The 20822-nt window shown below is 42.4% G+C and overlaps 3 protein-coding genes across 11 annotated transcripts in view; 1 reads left to right on the forward strand and 2 right to left on the reverse strand.

Annotated features, from left to right (window-relative positions):
- nrip2 (nuclear receptor interacting protein 2) overlaps positions 1–7376 on the reverse strand; it is a 31606-nt gene extending 24230 nt beyond the window's left edge. Inside the window, exon 1 of the mRNA XM_023952345.2 lies at positions 6590–7376. Within this exon, the coding sequence (XP_023808113.1) occupies positions 6590–6745 (156 nt within the window). The 5' untranslated portion in view covers positions 6746–7376. The remainder of the gene's footprint in view (positions 1–6589) is intronic.
- Positions 1–20822, forward strand: part of LOC101169403 (endosome/lysosome-associated apoptosis and autophagy regulator family member 2) — a 38930-nt gene that overhangs the window by 6291 nt on the left and 11817 nt on the right. For 2 of the 3 annotated variants that reach the window (XR_013653549.1, XM_004083210.5), the window contains exons 1-2: positions 12502–12795; positions 19835–19955. Coding sequence is in view for 2 of the 3 variants with exons in the window: in XM_004083210.5 (XP_004083258.1) it covers positions 12682–12795; positions 19835–19955 (235 nt within the window). In the remaining variant the exon portion in view is untranslated. Of the gene's footprint in view, positions 1–12496; positions 12796–19834; positions 19956–20822 lie in introns of those variants that run through there. The other variant, XM_078941807.1, reaches the window with a different exon arrangement.
- Positions 8089–19291, reverse strand: klhl42 (kelch-like family, member 42). Of its 7 annotated transcripts, none has more exons than XM_023952442.2 (5): positions 17495–19291; positions 13126–13160; positions 10768–10926; positions 9912–10683; positions 8089–9185 (listed from the first exon to the last, which is right to left on the reverse strand). In XM_023952442.2, exons 1-5 carry the CDS (start codon positions 17595–17597, stop codon positions 8731–8733), a joined length of 1524 nt encoding a protein of 507 aa, XP_023808210.2. In that variant the 5' UTR covers positions 17598–19291; the 3' UTR covers positions 8089–8730. The 7 variants fall into 7 exon arrangements, with proteins under 7 accessions (XP_023808210.2, XP_078797935.1, XP_078797934.1 ...); XM_078941809.1 differs by having other exon boundaries at positions 9912–10105; positions 10178–10926; XM_078941808.1 differs by having other exon boundaries at positions 9912–10926.

Below are 20822 nucleotides of genomic sequence, written 5' to 3' on the forward strand. Positions count from 1 at the left end.
ACTGTCCCCCAGTGGTCAAACAGCTGTCCCCCAGCCCCCCCCCCCCCCCCCCCCCAGCAAAGGGGCCAGGGCCCCCCAGCCCAGGGGCCCCACCCCCGGAGGCACCGACACCCCAGGCCCAGCACCACCCACCGCACACAGAGAGAGAGGAGCCAGAAAGCGTCGCCCCCCCCCCCCCCCCCCGGAGCAAGCCCAGGCCCCCACCCCCAAACGCCGGCCCTAGAAGAGCTCTGGTCAGGCCTCGACGGGACCGAGGCAGCCAACCGGCCGGGGAAACCGCCGATGGCCTCAGCGGAGACCCCGACCCGTCAACCCCCCCTGCCCAATAGTGGACCAATAGTCCCCCCCCCCCCGTCCCCCAGAATGCCCCCCCACAGGACAGGGCCGACAAGACCCCCACCCCACCCCACCCCAGGCCCCGCAGCCGAAGCGGATGACACCCAGAGCGACCGCGGGCCCCAAGAGGGTTGTCCCGTCCCGTCCCAGAGCCAGGGAAGGGCCGATCCCAGCCCCAGGTGTAGATGGACAGCCCATCCGGCGCCGCTGGGCCCCCCCCCCCCGAGCAGGGCCCCCCGCCAACCCCCCCAGCACAGGCAAAGGGACCACCCCCCCCAAGCCAAGCCAGACCACCACCCCACCCCCCCACCACGCACCCCCACACCCAAGCCCAGAGGACAACACAGCACCCCAGCCCGCCCCACCCAGGCGCCGGACCCGACCCCCCGACCAACAGAGCCCCCACCACCCCCCGCCAGGCACCGGAGGCCCCGACCCCCACCCCGGCCCACGGCAGAAGGGCAAGGAGCAACGACGACCAGGCCCTCCCACCCCCTAAGTCATGGAGTTAGCTATGGAAGCATCATTCTATAAAGTTTGGCACAGCAAGTTGTAGAAATGGTTCAAACCATAGACTGAACTATAAGTCATTGTTGACTGACAAAGGAAGGCTTTGCATGATTAGAACAATCAAACAATCTGTTCATATCTGATAGAAAACTATAAAATTTCTGGCTTTAAAGTGACATAGCAAAAAAACTGTGCACTAAAACCCCGAAACTTGTCAGTTTTTCTCGCTCAGTCCCCTCTGTTGTGGGCTTGTTTTGTCCTTTTTGTTGTTATGAGGTATTTTTAGCTTCCTGTCTTCCTCCGAGGGAGGCAGCTGGGGGAGTGTCACCGCCCATCCACAGTTCCCGATGACAGAATCATCTTCAGGCCTTCTAATTGCCCCGAAGCCAATAATAGAGATAATTGAACTTGGTAGGCTTTGGTGTAAGACACTCCAGAGGTTGCATAAAAACACTATGTGACAATGTTGTTTGCTTTTTACTGATCAGGTGTTTATTTACCTTGCAGCAAAATACAATAATTGACAGGAAGAGTCCTCCTCTGAGATTTCTGTCTTCATATCAGAACTGGATCAACGAAACTTTTAGGATTTTTGGAAAGACAAGGATAAGATTCATCATCGTATCTGTTTATCTATTGTGGTTTAGTGCGTTACTCTGCTTCCTGTTTTATTTTGTAACATTTTGTCTTTAGTTTTGTTGACTTCCTGTCAGCAAAACACTTGAGAACCTGATAAGACCAGTGACACATTCACCATTGTTCCAGAACAGTTCAGTCAGTTCAACTGGGACAAGTTTTTTTTTGTATAAAAAATAAGTTTAAACAAAACGAACGATGACACTAAAACATTTTTCCCGTTCTTTTATGTCTTTTTTGGACCGAGTCAGTGTGACGAGCCTGGTTTGATCAAACATTTCTGTGGCATCCACTCTCACCAATCAAGAGTTAGCTTGTTGTAAGGCCACACCCCTACCACTTGAAAGTGGATTAACATGAAATCTGTCAAATGCTTTGAACATGGACGCCAGCAGGCTCCACCTACTTTTATTGATACATCTGATTGGTCAGTTTATAACTTGAATAACTTGAAATCCAGAAAAAATATGAGAAAAATGAGGATGATCGAGAACATATTAAAAGAAAAATGTAGCAGACCACTCGAATGACTTAGAATTCTATGGGAGCTGCTTGTTTGGAATGTCAGGGGAAGTTTGTTGCTCAGTCCAGATTTCTTTTACAGTGAATGGGTAAGACTTATAAAGCTGTGGGGGTACACAGGACAGAAAAGGCTGGATCCTGGTCCGGACCACCTGAGATGTGACTTTCGGAAACGTGGACACCAAGTTTGAGCAGAACAGGGATCCTTGTCCTCCAAGTTGGGATCATGTCACAGTTTGAAGCTGAAAACGATGATTGGAGGCTGTTATATCTCCTGTTGAAGCAGAGAGCGTGTACCGAGGTCACACTCTGGTTGCACGACAACTGGGTCACGCTGGACTCAGGTGTTAGAAACATTTCTGCGCAGATGCTTCCACGCACTTGAGCACTTTCCCTCTACTTTTTCTTTCTGCACAACAAGCTGCATGAAGATGAAGCCACTAAACGTCCTCGCTGACCCCATCTCCACCCGTTCCTCCCGTTCCCCCCCAGCACTCGGCTGTAAGAGAAACGGGTTTTGCCCTTTTCCTGCTCACTGCTCCTTTGACTTCACGGCACAACATGGCTGAAGTGCTGCTGCTGCGAGCCGAGAGCGAAAACACCTCCGGCTAAAGAGCAGCACAACAAACTCACTCTTACATAACAGTTCTGCTCCTGAATAACAAACTGGATTGGACAAGCCAGCTGAGAGGAGGACGAGGTTTCTGCAACAAATACTTTTATTTACTGTGTCTCACTAGATCCCTGCCGCTGAGCTCCAGTGATTTATCTCACATTCAATCATTGCTGCTGAATTGCAGTTTGATAAATATGGAAAGCTCAGAAAGGTAACCCGCAATGTTAGAGATGTATATTTTTCCATATTTTTTAAAAAGAATACACAAAAAACGTTTAATGCGTGAAATTAAATTTCTACTTGGATACAGAGACTGTAGCGTCAAACCAGATGATGTCACAAGGCTCTAGATTGCCACAATAGGGTATGTTATGATAAATATTTGCTCTTTTTTTAAGTAGCTCCATTAGCTCAGTGGTAAATGTTATCTTGATCCAGCTACGCAGCATTAGAGCACATTTGATTGAACACTTTCCACTTTCAGGCTCCCTTTTACACACAAACGCATTTGCAAATTCCCTCACCACTCCTTAAAAGACTGTCGGTTTGGTGTGAAACTATCCAGGGCTCTGCTTAATACTTTTTTTTTTTTTTTTTAAACTTCATATTTGACATTACCCATTTGTAAGTTATTCAGGTGATAAACTGACCAATCAGATGCCTCAGTATAGTTATGTGGAGCCTGCTGTCCCCAGCGTTCAAAACGTTTGACAGATTTCGTGTGGCCCGTTTTCATGTGGTTGAGGTCTGGCCTTCCAACAAGCTCCACTCCTGATTGGTAAAAGTGGTTGCCATAGAAACAGCGACTGAGACCAATCGCTGCTCACTTACACCATGTGGCTCCAATATCGCGGCGTCCGCATCCTAAAAAAACGGCGACTGAATGGACTTAATTTGTTTGGAGCTGGAAGTTAACCTTTTTTAAGGCCATGTCACGCCGCCACTACTTACATATTGTTAATTTTCCACGCATGATATTTCGGTCTTTTGTGATTTCTCCGTGATACAGAAGTGTTTCTTGCAATCGTCTTTTGTCCATGTGTGCGGATGTCCATCAAGGGTGTCGGCTGACATTTTGAGCCATTCAGGATTCCTGGTTGGCTGAGAATTACGCAGTTTATGTATATTGTAACTAGTTTATAAGCAATTATTACGTAAATCTTTTAGCAAGACGCATGCACAAATTTGTGGGTTTCCACGACTGTTCCACGTTTGTCTAAGGGGCATTTCACCAATGTTTAACTTTTAGATTGCGTATGTGGCGCACATATCGCTTTAAAAAATGTAACTGACGCACAAATCACTCACGGATTGCATACAAACAGCGCAATAATATGTTCTACGTTGACTTACGTGTCCTTTGCGAAGTTTGTTCGTACTTCTTCCGTGGTTTTAACGTGGTCATTCATGATACATCTGTGAAAATTTCACGTAAACAAACAAAATTTTTGTCATGTTCCACGTATATTCACGTACGTTCATTGTCATCCGTGCAATATTCACAAAATGTTTGTAAAGGATGTGTGACACGGCCTTTAGTGTTCGCTATGACCTGACGCCTGCACCGCGCCCATAGAAAAAATGTGCATGAACATTGTCGCTCTGCGAATTCACAGTCATCTATGATCTAAAAACCTCGTGTCATGTTGCCCATATTTTACTCGCCGTCAGCCCGTACCCACACATGGAGACAGTTGGGCATAAAGTGCTGCATATCGGTGCAAAGCTGATAGGAAAAGCTGCTTTTCTCTGTTCGTGTTGATCGCATAAATAATCAGAGTTATAGTATGTTAAAGAACGTGTGTTATTTAGGTGTCTCAGCATCTCTGCTGTTCAAGGGTTAAATCTGGGAGGAGGCAGCCTCATTCTGACACTGACTAATGGAAATAAAGCCCAAAGTGAGAGAACATGGACATATGCATAGAACTAGTGAGTAATTTTCCAGAACAGCAGGCTTGAGCCTAAATAATTTAATCATTATTTGGAAAACGCCATTTGCATTTACTGGAGCTGTTCAGTGGAAATAATTACATTTGTTTGATCATTTAGAATCATTTAGGTGTAAAATTAAAAAAATCAAGATAAGAGGCCAATCTGTTTTTTGTTTTTCACTTTTTATCCCTTTACTTTTTGCTAAGGGATAGGAAGCAAGAGACATTTCATTTTTGGTTTTACCTCAGACGGTGGATGTTTTCTTAATTTACAATTAAATCCTCTTTTTTTTTTTTACATAAATGCACTTAAATTTAACAGTAAATTAATTTTCATTTCCTATTTTGAGTTACTGGATAATGCAATTTAATGTATTTTTATTTGTTATTTTTAAGTTATAAATGTTTACAATGGGTTGTTTAAGGTATGATACAGACCAGGAAACACTTTTTGATATCATTGTACCTGTGACAATGACAAAGTTCTATCCTATTCTATTCTTACATAAATTGAGTTAACATAAAGTGGTGAACCTCCAGAAAGAAGCATTAAAGGTTCTGTACAGAACAGAAAAGATGTACAGAACTACAGTGAAGTAGTTCTGTACATCTGGAGGGACTCCCTCTGACAACCATCCGTTTTCCCTCCTCTGACAGGTTTCTGGGTTGACGGCTGCTTCCCAGAATCCCCTGAGCTCTTTGAGAACCTCAGCAGTCACTCTGGCACCGTGAAGCAGCTCTGGCAGAGCTCTGCAAATATCACTGGGATGCGCAGGCGTCTGCCAGACTGTAAATACCCACATTTTCTACCATAAATAAACCTCCTTTAGTATCAATTTTGCATACGCCAGCTCTTGATGTGGATAATTTCTGTTTTGCGTAAATTAATTCACATTATTTTACTAAAGTGAAGCATAAAGTCTTTCTGCTGGAACCCCCGTGATTCCATTTTTGTCCAAAAGTCTCTCTCTGACTGATGAATCACAAACTAACTTAAACTGAGTCCTCTTTTGTGACCTCTTGGATTCGTTCTCCGGGTCATTGTGATCCATCAATCAATCCTGAAAGGAGGTTCCAGGTCTTGGTTTTCATTAAGCTTCACTTTGTTTAACAGCGTCTATTAAAGTGGTTACATTATAACTATCATTTATCAAAGATATATTAAGGTGCTCGTTACTTTTTTTTTTGTTTGACAGATTGAGAGGCAGGAATAATCTTTTGTCATATTTGCATATTTTCAGCTTTTTGTTATTCTAATACAATTTTTTGATGATCATATTCATTTAAGTTTGAAAAATTAGTGCAAACACAGCGATGAAGCTTTTCACAAAAAATTAACACAAAACACCACAGCAGGGATGGATTTCAACAGCCTTTTCTAAAGCTACGTTCACACCGGCATCGGAAATGTGCGTCTAAGCAACCCCTTTCAGTAAAATTCTGTGGAAACCCTCCGGGCACAAAGCGCAACTATTACATCTTTGTCCTCCATTTTTCAAACGGTTTGCACTTCGATGTTTTCAAAAAGACACTATTCATACTTCACCACGAAAGCCAGGTCAAAGTTCAACTGGTTTAACTTTCGACAGTTCAATGGTGGCGCGTTTTGAGCTAAAAAAACGAACACATGTGCCGAAAGGTGCATGTATGTGCATATATATATATGTGCATACATATATATATATACATATATATATATATATATATATATATATATATATATATATATATATATATATACTTTTCATTGAAAGCAGTACCCCAGTGTTAAAGTAGCATCAGAGTCTGCATCCACAAAGTTGAAAGTCTAACAGGCACCGAATTTTGATGAAGGTACAATGATCCAGCCTTGTCTGATTCAAACCCTTTTAGTTGAAACAGAGAAGAAGTAGTGAACACTTTTGAGAACTGTGGCGTGAACGCTCGGATAGAAGGTAGAAATTACAGCCTATACGCTCTCCTGTTCTGCAGACCACTGCACAATTTCTGCTCGGACTCTTCAACGCTGAAGCCCCGTCATCACTGAGCATCAACTCACCAAGTCTTTAGATGTCCCGAGTCTTTTCAGCCCATCCAGGGGCAGGAGGTCAGCCGAGTCCTTGTGCGTGAACTGGGTCGCCTGTTTGAGACGCCTCTGCTGGTGCAGGATGGCTTTGTCTCGGATGGCCAGCTCACCTTTCTTGGCCTCGCTCATGGTTCTGGGTCGTACGGTTCTGTCCTCTCGGCGGTGTGAGGTTCCTGACAGCAGAGTCAACCGGCAGCTCCTGTGTCAGATGCTTCTCTCTGGGTCTCCACGGCTATCGACCTGCCTCGGGTGCTCCTCTCACGGAGACGTGCATCTTCCTCTCTGAAATCAGCGTTTGACGGAGGCTGTTCTCTCCCCTCCCCTCAGTGCCGCCTGTCCTTGGATCTCTCCGTCTCTCTATCACTTCTGTGCTTTTTTTCTTTCTTCTCCCTCCCCTCTGAGCCCGCCTCTTACTGTCACACGCTCGACAAACACATGCTCCCCTCGCTGGACGGAGGAAGACCACGGTTCCTCATGAAGATGCGAACAGCCTCTGATGTTTCCGTCAGTTTCTGAAGCCTGACACCTCAGTGCTGTGGCGGTGTGGCGGAGATCACCGCCATCTGACCTCACACGGAGGATCAATCTGCACTAATGATGGCAAACATAGATTTTTTCTGTGGCTGTCACTGTGAAGTTCAGCTTCCTTCATGCATGCATCTATACCACACCGAGCTATAAATATCTCATCCTTGTTGACCTCCACGTTACGACATGCTTTGGTGGGAGGAAGGATGCCGTCTGCAGGGTGGGAGGCTTTCTGATCCGCAGGAAAATGTCAGATCTAAATAAGAACACATCCATTTGAAGACTGGTTTTAGAAATATATTCATCTACAGAGGAAGTCCTTGCAAAGGTTAAGAGCCTACAGAGATGAGAGCCATTGAAAGGTGTGTGCTGCCCCCTAGTGGTTGCCTCATCTAAGCTTTTTCATGTTTCAGCATGAAGGCTGTTCCAGAAATTCCCATTTGATCATGGAGAAATAAATGAAATGAAATCAACAAATACGTTTTAGGAAATATTTATGTTAATCTCTAATATTTACTTCTAAATTTGGAAAAACATCTCTCCCTGTTTTTACACATATTTTACTACTTATTAGGTAAAAAGATTTTTGAAAACTTCCGTGATTCGCATCATTCAGCTTATTGATCATCGTTTTTATTTTGTTTAATGTTTCAAAGCTTTCCGAAAGAATTTGACAAACATAAAACAAAACACTGAAAATATGAACATTTTTTGTAAAAGGAAGTTTTCATTACTTGATTTAAGTCAACAAGGCTTCAACAAAGTTAACAAAAAAAATTTCCGTTTCAATGACACTAACTCACATTTTATATAATTAATAAATGGTGCTGTTTATTTATGCAAGGACAGGTTTACTCGGATCACAGAATCATAGATTATCAGATTACATTTTTTCCTTTTTTCATTTAAGACTTTAGAATCAGTTAATGAAACCACTCAGGAACTTGACATACAAAGAAATCTTTATTTTGTCATAGTTTCCAAAGACTTAACTCTTTTTCCTGGAAACAAAAACCCAAAACAAGTACATCATTTAAAAAAAAGTTTAAAAAAAAGAAAAGAAAAGAAAAACAGAACAGATTTAGTCAATTGTAATAATTCTTTTTTTGAGTTGTTTAGAGTGAGGCAGCAGAAGGCACGTGCATCTTTCAGTTCATGGAAGAGTGCCGTCTAGTGTTTCTGAAACCGTGCAGCGAGCACACAGTGCCCCGTTTGGCGGCATCAAACCAAGGCCACGGCTGTCCGCTGTGTGCACGACCACAAATGCAGCCACTCAAAGGTTTGAGGTGAAATCTGGACCGACGCACTCGTCTGTGTCTGTAGTGTAAACATCAGGAAAATGCTGAGAGAGACCACATTTAAAACTCTGCATGAAGAAATATGAAGCTTGTTCCTGCAAAGATGGAACTGCATGATGGGAAACGGTTTTCAGAGGGTGCATTTATATTCTTATAACTGTGTTAACAGATCAGAGGCACTTCTTTTTTTTTTTGGCTCCGATAGTTTTGAGGCACATAGGTTGACTTGGTCTCCTCCAATCCTGTGTTAGAGCTCAGGTCTCCGCCCCCCCCCCCCCCCTCCAACAGTCATAGCACATTGGGGAGGTAAAGCGAGCACAGCAGCGTGTTCTGCCCGAGAGCAGGAAAGCGCCTGAAGGCCTCCCAGGCGTCTGAGAAAATGTTGTACTTGAGGAAGACGCGGTGCTCCAAACTGGTGAGCGGGCTCACATCCCGGCTCATCATGTAGATGCCGTCGTTGTGCAGCGCGCAGGTCAGGTTCAGACCCGACTTGGACGTGTTCTCCTTGAGCTGGAGCCACTCCCCGGTGGTCACGTTGTAGGAATGCACCGTCAGGACGTCCTCGGTCTGGCTCGGGCGGCGCCGGCACCAACCCGTCTGCAGCTCGTGGGTGTAACCGCCCACAAGGTAGATGGTGTCCTCCACCGACAGCATCTGCTGCTTGCGAATGTGGACCGAACAGGACCGGAACACGGCCCAGGAGTCGGAGGTGGGGCAGTAACGGAGAACGCTGGTGTTTCTGTCTGTCAGATCCAAACGGAGAGCATAACTAAAAAAAAACATCCACAGGTTTCATTTCTGACACTTTCGTCTGAAGCTTCGACATTTCAAACGGTTTATTAAAAAATTTGAGACACTTTTTATTCTCTGACTTTTAATCATCCTCATTTTTAAACCTAAAGATGCTCTTTTAAACTAAAATTGGCAGGAGTTTTAATTTAAAAAGAACTTCATCCCTTATTTGTAAAACTCATCAAATCTAATAGTTGTGCCTCTGTGATGACTGTTGTAGCCACAAAAGTATTTAACTTTCCTGTTTGGTACGCCAGGGGGTGGGGGGGTCACTTAATCCAATTCTCATTTACATTCCATTAACAGGAAGCAAACCACATTTTGGGGATAATTCTGATTTCTTTTTTAAATTATTTTCAAATGTGTTTTTGTGTTTAAAAAAAAACAGCAACTGATAGTTTTTTTGTTCTTAAGAAATTAAATCCTTCAGAAACTACTGATAAGATTTGTGTTCAGCATTATAAAATAATCTTTATAATACTAAAAAGTCTGCTTTGGATGCAGATTAGGATACTTTTTTCTGGACGTCTTCATCCTGTCTCACTCCTGTTATCCAATTTTTTTTGTTTGACACAACTGTTTAGCCATCACCATCTTCCCTTCCGGTTTCATAATCCTGACCTCTATTTCAGCAACACAACAAACGGTTTTCTGTTTTTTTTTCTTTTCGAACCCACCCCTTGCCGTGTATCCTCCGATGACGTAGATGAAACCCTGGCACTCGCAGGCAGAAAACTCAGTCAGAGGGTCTGGCATGGAGGACACACACGTCCACCAGTCCTGCTCTGGACAGTAACACTCCACCGTGCCCAGACACTGGCCTCCAACAGCAAAGAGTTTCCCTTGAACGGCCAGCAGCTTGAAGTTGGACCTGGAGGAGAGGACAGAGGGTGAAACGCCTCGGATTTGACCTTTGTGAATCCATGGGGGGGAAAAGTCGTACCTTTTCTGGTTGAGCGGAGCCACGTGGTTCCATTCATTCCTGCAGGGGTTGTAGCAGTGAACAGCAGAGATCTCCTGACTGGTCATCCTGTATCCTCCACCGATGAACAGGTAGTTATCCAGGACGGTGGAGCCGTACCCTCTCACGTTGACCATATCTGGCGGGAGTTGGTTGGACAGGGGCTTCCAGCGTTGCTCCACCTCTCCGTACCGCAGCATGGACCAGGGCTGGTCCTGGTCGGGCACGTCCAGGGACAGGCAGGTGAAGTCTCCGATGGCCACCAGGGTGGCGCTGCCCTTCATGCGCATCTCCCTGACCTGGTCCCTGACCGCAGAGGGCAGGCGGCTGAACTCCGGCCGCCTCAGAATGGGGTGGTAATAGCAGCTCATGTACTTGAGGCAGGAGCTGCGCAGATCATGGGTCCCGTAGATCCCAGAGAGGTTGTACAGCTCCACGCAGTTGTCCAGCCGGATCTCTGAGGTCAGGAGCTTCAGGATTGAGGTGACCTGTAGGAAGGAGGCAGTCTCGATCAGATCCTCCAGAGTCTCGTTCACCACCTGGACTTTGGAGGTGTTGATGAACTCCAGGACCAGCTCCAGGCCGGGGATGCTGAGCCCCTGCAGCTCCACAGAGTCCTCCGTGGACTCCTTCATCCCGGAACTGTACAGAGCTCGGAAGTAGTCGCTTTTCTCGATCAGCTTCTTCTTGTCCACCTCGTAGATCTTGTCATCCACGACGATGGCGATGACCTGCTCGGATGACATGATGATGAGCTTTTTTTGTTTTGTTTTTTTTAATCTTTTAAATGTTGTCGTTCTTTGAGTCTGCTCCCCGATCGGTTTACATTTCACCGCGGACAGAGCTCTTCGGCCGGTCTATATATGGTCACGTTCAGCCCAGAGATCTCCATGAAGCAGCTGGATTCAGCGAAGCTAACCGGCTAGCACAAAAGTTCACCCAAACAGCTATTTCCACCGGTTAACACGCCTCCACGCAGCGGCAAAAAAATGTCCCCACTTCCCGAAAAATGTACGCTGCATATTTAAAATAACTTTTATTTATTCGGTCATTTTTCTAACCGGTGTGCGAATCAAAACAGACTGTTTTGACAGTTTCTTCGTTGTGGGTACATCAAGCTGATTTCCGCACGCTGCTGTCACCTAGCGGAAAATATACGAACTGCACCCCCACACACACAAACACACTCCATTGAAAATGGTGTTTAAACTTATTGACAAATTTCAAACTGTAATAATAATAATAATAATAATAAACGCGAACAAACTCTGAGCAGCAGAAAACATAAAACGATGATTTATACTATAATATGTACTACAAGTGTGCTACGTACTTCACATGTTTACCTAGTGTAAAGTATACTTATATTCATTAATGCTTGATAAAAGATGAAGTGTACTACTTTTTGCTAAGGGATAGGAAGCAAGAGACATTTCATTTTTGGTTTTATGTTATATAAGTAATGGTGCTTAGAAATTCCAAATGCATTTCTGGCAATAAGAAATATTTCTAAAGCTAATTCAATAAAAAGACTATTTAACTGATAAAGATCTTACTTTATTAGTTTCAAAACACTAACTAGAGGATTTTTCAAAATAAGATATTTATTGTTTTTAACATGTAAAATACCTGTAAAAACAGGGGGAAAGTTGCTAATTTTGTCATTAGAGTTCAGGTTTATACTTTCAAGTTGTCTCATTTCTACATTATCCACCAGATGACAACATTTTGACAACTTTCTTTAGGAAAAACCCAGAAGTGGATTTTCTTCCACAATAATATTCTGTCAGATGGAATTTACCCCTACAAACTGAGCAAATTTAATATATGTAGTGCCAATGTAGGATCCAAACCTTGAAAACTGTAAGGTGTAGTTAATTTTATACCACACAACATCTATGCTTTTTTAACGTAGTTCTAGTTTTAGTGAAGACTGAGCTTTGAACTGAAGGGATGCAGAATATTTAAAGTCAGGTTCCCAAAATTCTGAGTATGTCAACATATGGTATAAAAAAGTAACATTGATCAACTACAACATTTTATTACTGTTTTTTGCACTGATCCGTCTAAAATATATATTCAAAGTTTGTTTTTTCAATGTGATTTGGTAAAAATTAAAACAACGTTTTCAAGAGCTGATTTAATCTTACACTATACATTTAAAATGTCATGAAAATCAAACTTGGTGAATGGTTATATTTCCTTTGAGGAGAAATATATTAATTTTTGACTGTTTTAAAGTCTTCAGAAAACATTAATCAAATGGTTTACTTTTTTTAGGCAATTTGTTTTATTTTGAAGGTCGTAGCCGGATGTGCTTCTCCTCAGTCAGCGCTGCATGGAGGGAGGAGGGGGAGTTGGGCAGGTGAGGGCGGGAGGCGCGTGCGCATCCATGACGGGGACAGCAGCGTCTTCGCCTCTCGGACTGCTTTGTGTTTGTGGCTCCCGGTGGCGGACACAACGCCCGATTGTGACCGCAGGTGAGGATGCAGGAGCCGGCGTGGACCTCCTGCTTCTCCCGCTGCCTCCTTCTCCTCCTCATCGCCGCTCCCGCATCCTTCTTCACGCCGACCGGAGGAGAACTGCGGCCATGCCAGAAGGTAACTGTGTTTTTATTCGCCTAACGCTAATGTCGACAGTTTTATTTTTATTATTATTAGCCAAAAATCCCCAAACTATGTTCTAACGCATTTATGACCTCAACGCTAATTTAAATTGGTTAAAATATATAAAAATGATGTACAAAATAAAATCTCGGGATAAATTAATTTAAACTAAACGTAAATAAACTCAAAGTTAAACAATCAAACGGTTTCCGGTTCCGAAGCCGGTCTGCATTCTGGTGCTGATAGCCTTAAATTTGGATTCATGTTGACCGTAAATGCGCCGCCGTCTCGTCTGCTGGCCTCCAACCGGCTGGGAGGGATTACCTGACGGGATGGATGCACATCAGTCCGGGGGGATCCTGTCAGTCCCAGCCGGGGTGTCAAAGCGGATCCAGGCGTCACCAGGAGGAGGGAACGTGTAAATAACAAAGAAATAAACAAATAAAAAATTAGACTATTAGGGGGTTGAAGGGGATGTTTTTAAAGATGTAGAACCATTTAGATTGACGTGATTTTGGAGTTAAAATATGAAAAATATCTAATCAATCAGAAAACAATGACGTCACAAATTTAGAATAGAGAACCACCTTCCAGCCCCACAAACTGGTTAAAATGTGCCTTTAAACCGAGTTATTTAGCATTATAATGTACAAGATTTTAAAAAAAAAAATCACACTATCTGTCTTGTTAAAACCTGGAACAAGAAGTTGTCGAATCTCTATAAACCGACTCTGGTGAAAATGGTGTTTTTAACATGTTCTCTTGTCATTTTTCCTTTTTAGTTTCTAATGTTGTTCCCTTGTATAACATTTCATGTTTCTGGAAATTACTTTTGTTTTCTGATTTTTTTGTTTAGATTTCCAGTGTTGTCATGTGATGTTTAATGTGTTGATTTATTGGTGTGATTTAAAGAAACGTCTGCGCAGAATTTGATCATCTTTTGCTCATATTTAAACCTTTTTTATTACATTTAAAGATGCTCTGTTGTAACATTTTTGTGTTTTAGCCATTTTTAAAGTCTTAAATTAGAACTACAATCTTTTTTGAACATTTACTTAGTTAAAGAAGCTGCTTTTACAAAGCAAATTTGGGGATATTTTAAATGTTTATTTTAGTTGTTTTAACCAACTGTTGTTTTTCCTGCTTCATGTTAATCTTTCACTTTTTAAAGCAAAAGTCATCTTTTATAAATCATTTTTTAACTTCACACCTTTTTCACACTTTCCTTGTATATTTAGTTTTAAATGATTGAACCTTTATGCAGCGACTCATTCGAACCTTTTACCTGGTTCTTCATCTATTTCAATGAAAAAAGAAAAACTTTAACTTTAGTAACTACTAGGGACCAACCAACCGAACAGTTAGTAGTTTCATGCTTAATAAGTTGTTGTTGTTTTTTTGCCCCTTTACACATTTTTTTAGTCAGTCAAATTGTGTGAGAATATATCTTATGATAAAATGCTTGCAATGTACAGTTTAAGAAGCTAGGTGTCACTGTATCATACATGCTAAACCTTTACATTTTTTTTAAATATTTTTAGATTGTAGATCATTTTACTTTAGCAGATTTAAAATGTGGTGCAAAAAACTTCTTAAATGAAACAGCTGAGCTGTCTGTGGTCCCGTTCCTCACACAGAAGGGGTTTATTAGCAGTTAAGTAGAAGTGGAAGAATTTTACGACTGTCAGAAATAGACGTGCGGTTTCCTGCACCTCCTGTTTTCTGTATTTTTTTTTTTTATAGCTTATATTTTGTTTTGTTTTTAACACTTATTTTGTTGATGTGTTACTATCAACATAACCTTTACATTTACTTTTATCCTTAAAAACTGAGCATTGTCATTTTGTAGAGCTACTTTAAACATCAATAATTTAATTAAATTCCAAATAAAATACTAGTTTAAAATGAGGTTGTCTCCAAAAATTATTAAATATAATTATTATAAAACAAATTCCTCAGTTAAATGAAATGGATGCTTAAAGCTAGCAGAATCTTAGCAGGGTTTTCAGCAGTGACGTGCGGTGAGGTTGATGGCTGGTGAGGCACCAACTCCTCTGGAGTCAGATTTACTATGAGAGAACTGAATATTTCACCATTCATCCAACAGCAGCTAACAGTTTATAAAATACACACAAGAACATATTTGTCCTACAGAGAATATTTCTTTTATAGACATGGATAGAACACTCTTCCTGTGTATAAATCATTCATATATACTGTAAATAAATTAAAGTATACAGATGTGTTCAGCACACATTTGACCCTAAGTAACTATTTCTGGTATTTTTCCAACTTAAAATTCTGGAGCTTTAATCAGTGTTATCAAATGTGGTCTGTGAAAATGATCATAAAAATAAAATAAATGACTTTACTTACATTTTTTTCACATTCTTCCATGTTATTTAAAAAAAAAGAAACATTGAAAACCATGTTTTATTTTTTGGGTTCATGCACTGATCCTTCTCCCCAATTATATATATGATATGATCTGCTTGTTAAAGTCTTCCTAATTTTCCTTTATTTTATTAGTTTCTCCCCCTCAATGGAGAAACACTTCCTTAGTCTTTTTCTACGGCACCAGTGTAGCTACAAAGCAGCTGTCAGCTGACGTCTGCCCCCTGCTGGTGAGGCTTGCTTCACCTGAAGCCTTTTCTTTGGGCCTACAGCGGCGTTTTGAGCGCACGTCTCTGTTAACATTGAGCAGAAATGAGGCACAGCGCTTCAGAGCCCTCACCCGGAGTTTCCGCTCCGTCTGTGATCGTGCAACACTCAAATTCTGCGATTTTAACCTCAGAAACTGTGGAAAATGTGTTGAGTTGACTGAAAATGTATATTTAACACTGATCGGTGGAAAATGATATTTACTGAATTAACCTTTTTCTATTTTATCACAATTGTGATGGGTGAGGCTGTGCCTCACCTTACCGCACGTCACTGGTTTTCAGTGTATTTCCTGCACTGAGTTAGTAAAAGTTGACAATGGAGAAAGAAACTTCCTCTAAAGCTACATTCACACAGGCCTTTGAAACGTGCGGTCAGGCAGCCAATTCCAAAAAAAGTCTATGTAAACACGTGTATATGGACGTCTTGGGAACACATATGCTAAAAGGGCGATCAAGAAGTTTAGCGTGTTCTTGATCATGCAACACATGTCCATTGAGAACTTAGCATAAGAGAAAGATCAAGAAGAAACCTCCAGCAGAAGCTGAGGGTTTGTTTTTCATCTTGTGGTCTCTAAAGATGACATTTACATCCACTTGTTTTGTGGACTTGGAGCAACTTGTCACTGTAGATCAGGGGTCGGGAACCTTTTTGGCCAAGAGAGCCATAAACGCCACATATTTTGAAAAGTAATTTCGAAAGAGCCATACAATAATGTAGCGTCCCTTTCCCACACTGAGACTTAACCTCTTTTAAGGTTCTTTATTCTGGTTACTGCAGACGGCAACAAACGCCGCACAATTAATTCAGCAACTCCTCAATCTCTCCAGCGAGATGAAAGCGCTTCTGCCAACTTTATATTCCCCTGCTCCCGCTCCAGCCCTCCCATTTCCCTTATTCGGCCCATAGCTGAACCCCATTGGTCCAAACTCCCTAACAACAGGCTGAGCGACAGAACTGAGGGCCAATCAGATCTCTGCTTGATGCGTTCATTGAACTCCAGAACTTTTAACGCGGCCCAACAGCCACCCAGTCCAAGTCAGTAGGCAACGATATGTTTAAAACTAAATATACAAATGAATGTGTGCATTTGATGTAATTTCAACATTTTTAAAGTACAATAAGTCTGTGGATTCTTTTTAATAACATTGTAATGCTGTTGCTGATAAATAAGGCGTTGAACCTTTAAACGTGATCGTAGGTCTGAATGTTCTGTAGATGTGACAAAGACTTCTCACATAAAGACGCGGAGCCAAACACACTCACACGCTGCAGTGAGTGACGGGCAGCGGGTTTTACGTTATTACAATCCCTGCGCAATTCACCTGCTACCTGTGCCCACAACTCCACCCCCCACCCCCACCCTCTGCTTTCTTCCTCTAACATCCCGTCCCCGCAACTGCGCGCTCTTTCTCGGAGACGGGAGCGCGCAGTTTTAGGCACGGCAATTCACAGGTTTCCGCTGGTACAAACTCTGTGAAATAATAGATAATAGTAAATTGATAGTGCTCTCCAAGCACCGCTACTACTGCGCGCCTCTGGCATCGCATCGCACCCGAGAAGGACTGGTCTAATGAAAAAAAAAAAGTGTAATTAAAGATTTGTCTGCGAGCCACATGTGACCATCAAAAGAGCCATATATGGCTCGCGAGCCATAGGTTCCCGACCCCTGCTGTAGATGAATGTGAGACTGCCTGCAGACGCTGCAGTGAGCGTGACATGTTTCTGAGGCAGGTCAACAAGCAGAGGACATCGAGTTTGCATGCAGAGCTCTGAGCGAGGTCAGAAACGATGCTCCTCTGCTGCTGACTGCAGCCTCGTGTCTTTAGGCTTTAAAACTGTCATCCTCTGCATTAATCGCCCTTCAGCCCAATCACCAAGGATTCATTAGGGTCAAAGCCTTCGATCAATAAGGCCGTCCGCATCCTTCCTCTTGGATGTGCAGTCAGAGCAGGAAATATGGAGTAAGCAGAAATGGTCATTGATGCAGCTGGGATGTTTGCTTGAGTTTGAGCTGGAGTCTGTTACAAACCTCCCAGCGGCCGGGTGTGAGTGCATCCATGAAGGAAGAGGAGGATCTCCAGGTGAATTTGGTTGTTTCTCTTTAAAGGCCGTTTGGCTGCCACAGATGTCATCGTTGAATCTTAAAAGCTTGTTCGAGGCGCTGCACTTCATCCTCACTGGCTTCCTTGCTTCTGTCTCCATGACGACCACTGTGGATCACCCTGGAGACCAGTAGACTACCGAAGCCTTTGCGCCTTTTTATCAGTGTCACCTTTCTCCACAGTCAACACATCCATTTTTGTTTGGTCCATCAGGCAGCTGAAGCTGCTCCGGTTTCTGCTCCATAGATGTTTGTTGGAGCCGTGCTGCTCCAGTGGAAAATGTGGTTCTGTAGACTAGAGGATTGGGGGGGGGGTGAATGACCACATTTGTTGCCGCAGCGCCGTGAATATTTTTTCACAAGAGCTCTGGCTTATCTGCACTGTTCACACATACATCTGCATCCCTCTGTTTGCATCTACAGCAGTTCGGCTTTAATTAGCTGCTGCTTAGACATTGGTTGGTGCTGCAGCTGCCTGTGCTGATTTACTTTCAAGAGGGCAGCTGGCTTGGGGGGCAGGAAATGGACACAAGCCAAGGAGGCAGGGGCCTTGGAGTTGCACTTGCAGTGCAAAAAAAAGCTCCTCGAACACATTCGTTTACATCTTTGATCAAAATTGTAAAGGTAGAAAAGGAAGTTAAAGCTACGAGCTGCATTGTAAGGTCCGCAGGCACTACCTGCCCTCGCCACCCCCCCAACCTGCCCTCACCGACAGTGGGTGCTATTTATGCCTCACCTTCCTCCTCTGCTCCTTCCACCTTGGACTAAGCTGCAGGTCTCAAATTGATGGGAAATAAACACCTCTTTCAAAATGGCAGCTTTACTGGTGGTTTATCTCCATAGCAACCATTTTAATTTCTGGTCATTGGGGGTGACGAACAGGTCAATGTAATTTTTAGAAAAATTGGCAAAAGTAAACTTTAGGATTTCCTTGGCAACAGACATCTTTTAGTTAACATTACATGTTCATATCTGTGGTAGTATCATTTCATTCAGCTTGAGCCAAAGATTCATCTATTAAATTTTCCCAATATTCCATTGGAAAATGTGCAAGCAACAGAGGAACATCACTTTCGCTAGCTTGTCTTGCTAAAGCCGTTTAAAATCAACAAATTTTAAAATCAAATTTTTTTCTAAAGCAGCTTCCCAATATTGCTCCAGGAGTTAGGACGCTCTAGATCGAAAACCCTAAGAGGAGTTTACATTTGTAGAAGGTACTAAATAGTACTTTTTTTTGGGAGGTGGGTGAAGACGCTGGCCTCTTCTCAAGGTGAAAGGTAAACACAACCTAGGTTTTGGTTGTAGACTTAATCTGGTGGCGTGTGTAAGATTTCGTAAAGATTGCTGGAACAAAATTTTTCCCCCCATATTATGGGAAAATTTGAAAATCGGCAAATTTCACACTTTGCCACAAAATGTCCGCCAAGCCGTAGATCTTTTCGTCAACCAATAATAATAATTTTAAAATGTACTTTGGCTATCCACGACTTGTCTGTTTTGGTATTTGACTTTGAAATATGTTTTTTTTTTTCTCTTGAGCTCCATAAGAGATTTGGGTCCCATTCATCTTTTTGGTTTCTTGGGGGTCGTTCTCTATGCAGATGATGTGGAACTTTGGTTTGAGTTTGATGGAATTTCACAGAAGACTGTCTCTCTGAGCTGCATAAAAAAATTAAAACATAAAATTTAAGTTTTCTTATTTTATTTTGCTTTTATTTACAAAAATCCTACATGTGCTCTGTACACATGACCTGCTGTCCTGATCCTAATGGATCCATTAGTACTCCAGCATGTGGTCGCCACGGTGATCAGGGTCAGATGATGCTTTTAGCCTGGAAGCCCTCATGTCCCCTTTTGTGTGATCAGTTTTTGTTATTGTCTGTACTGCCTAGAGTTGTACATTTAGGGCTCCTGGCTGTGAGGGAGATCTCACTTTCTCAGAGAAAATGTTTAACGTTAAATAAAAAAGGGAATAAATAAAAGACGATGCAAATAAATGAAACACATATTTTTGTAATTTGTGTAAAATAATCAAAATTTATATCTGTTTTTTTAAAGCAAAATATAAAGATTAATCATGTGGAAAGATCTAAAAAATAAACTGGTCCAACTGATTAAATAGCCAGAGATGCTGGCAGGTAGAAATACTTCTAGTGTTGCAGAAAAGGCCAATGAAAAACCTAATGGTTCTTGTTTTTTATACACGGTAGAAATGATCTCATACGAGTAATCACAGTTACTTTTTTACCTTTAATGTGCACTTTACAGAAAGATTTCTACTTCCAATACACTGAGTGTGACAGCACAGGATCCCGCTGGAGGGTCGCCATCCCACTTGATCCAGGCTCCTGCTCAGACCTCCCACCTCCAACCAGAGGAACCGACTGCTGTGAGTCCAACCAGAGCCGGCTTGTGTTTAAGAGCAGAGTGTGTGTCCTCTGCACCGCCTGTGTAGGTACCATAACTGTTCGGTCTGGAACTTCCGTTCGGGGTCCTGGGACTAGTGCTGACGTCACATTATGTTATTATTGGCTGTCTGTTGGTCTAATGACGTGTCAGATAGTGATTTGTCTGGACAAATTACGAAACTATCATAGAAGAAGACATTATAAAGTCTATTGTAAACAAACAGCTCCAACACAGAGCGAGCTTGTCTTCTAAATGTGCTTTTATTATTGTTATGATTATTATTGAATGCATGTTTGCTTATAGTTTTTTTAATCCGTGCGCCCAGTGCTTTATTATCGGCAGAACGGTCCCGGAAGAACAACATTGAGCCGTGCTGACAACATTTTCAGCCACAGCTGAACTTAAAATGGAATAACAAGCGGATTGCAGCAACATGTCTTTATAAAAATTACAAAGAATAATGTCAGACACAATTTATGAGGGAAAATAACTTTAGGTTACAAAAGGGAACGTGAAATGAAAATTTGTAGAGCCAGAGCAGATCTTGACGTACCTAGTTTGTACAAGTGGGGCTACCGTAGTGTGACGTTACCTTCAGTCGAAAGGACCCCAAATGTAAGTTCCAGGACGAACGGTTATGGTACCTACACCTGCACTATTGAAAACACCAAAAACAACATGGTTCAACCATTGACTGTATATGAGAACTGGATGAAGCTCCAATGAAATGAAGTCTATTTAGTCTCCATTTATTCAGGATATGGACACCACCATGTGCACTAAGGAGTGATTGATCCAAATAGTTTTAAGTCAACGTTTCAACGGCAACCACTCTAGAAATCAGGAG

Source organism: Oryzias latipes, chromosome 23 (genome assembly GCF_053564925.1).
Source record: "Oryzias latipes strain Hd-rR chromosome 23, Olatipes_Hd-rR_3.1".
Taxonomy (NCBI): Eukaryota; Metazoa; Chordata; class Actinopteri; order Beloniformes; family Adrianichthyidae; genus Oryzias; species Oryzias latipes.

Coding starts and splice junctions, on each gene's coding strand:
- klhl42 (XM_078941808.1), bottom strand. CDS start 17,597: ATGACATCTGTGGCAGCCAAACGGCCTTTAAAGAGAAACAACCAAATT. Junction 10,927..13,125: donor ATGTGCATCCATCCCGTCAG/GTAATCCCTCCC, acceptor TCATCCGAGCAG/GTCATCGCCATCGTCGTGGA. Junction 9,186..9,911: donor CGGAGGATACACGGCAAGGG/GTGGGTTCGAAA, acceptor TGGATCTGACAG/ACAGAAACACCAGCGTTCTC.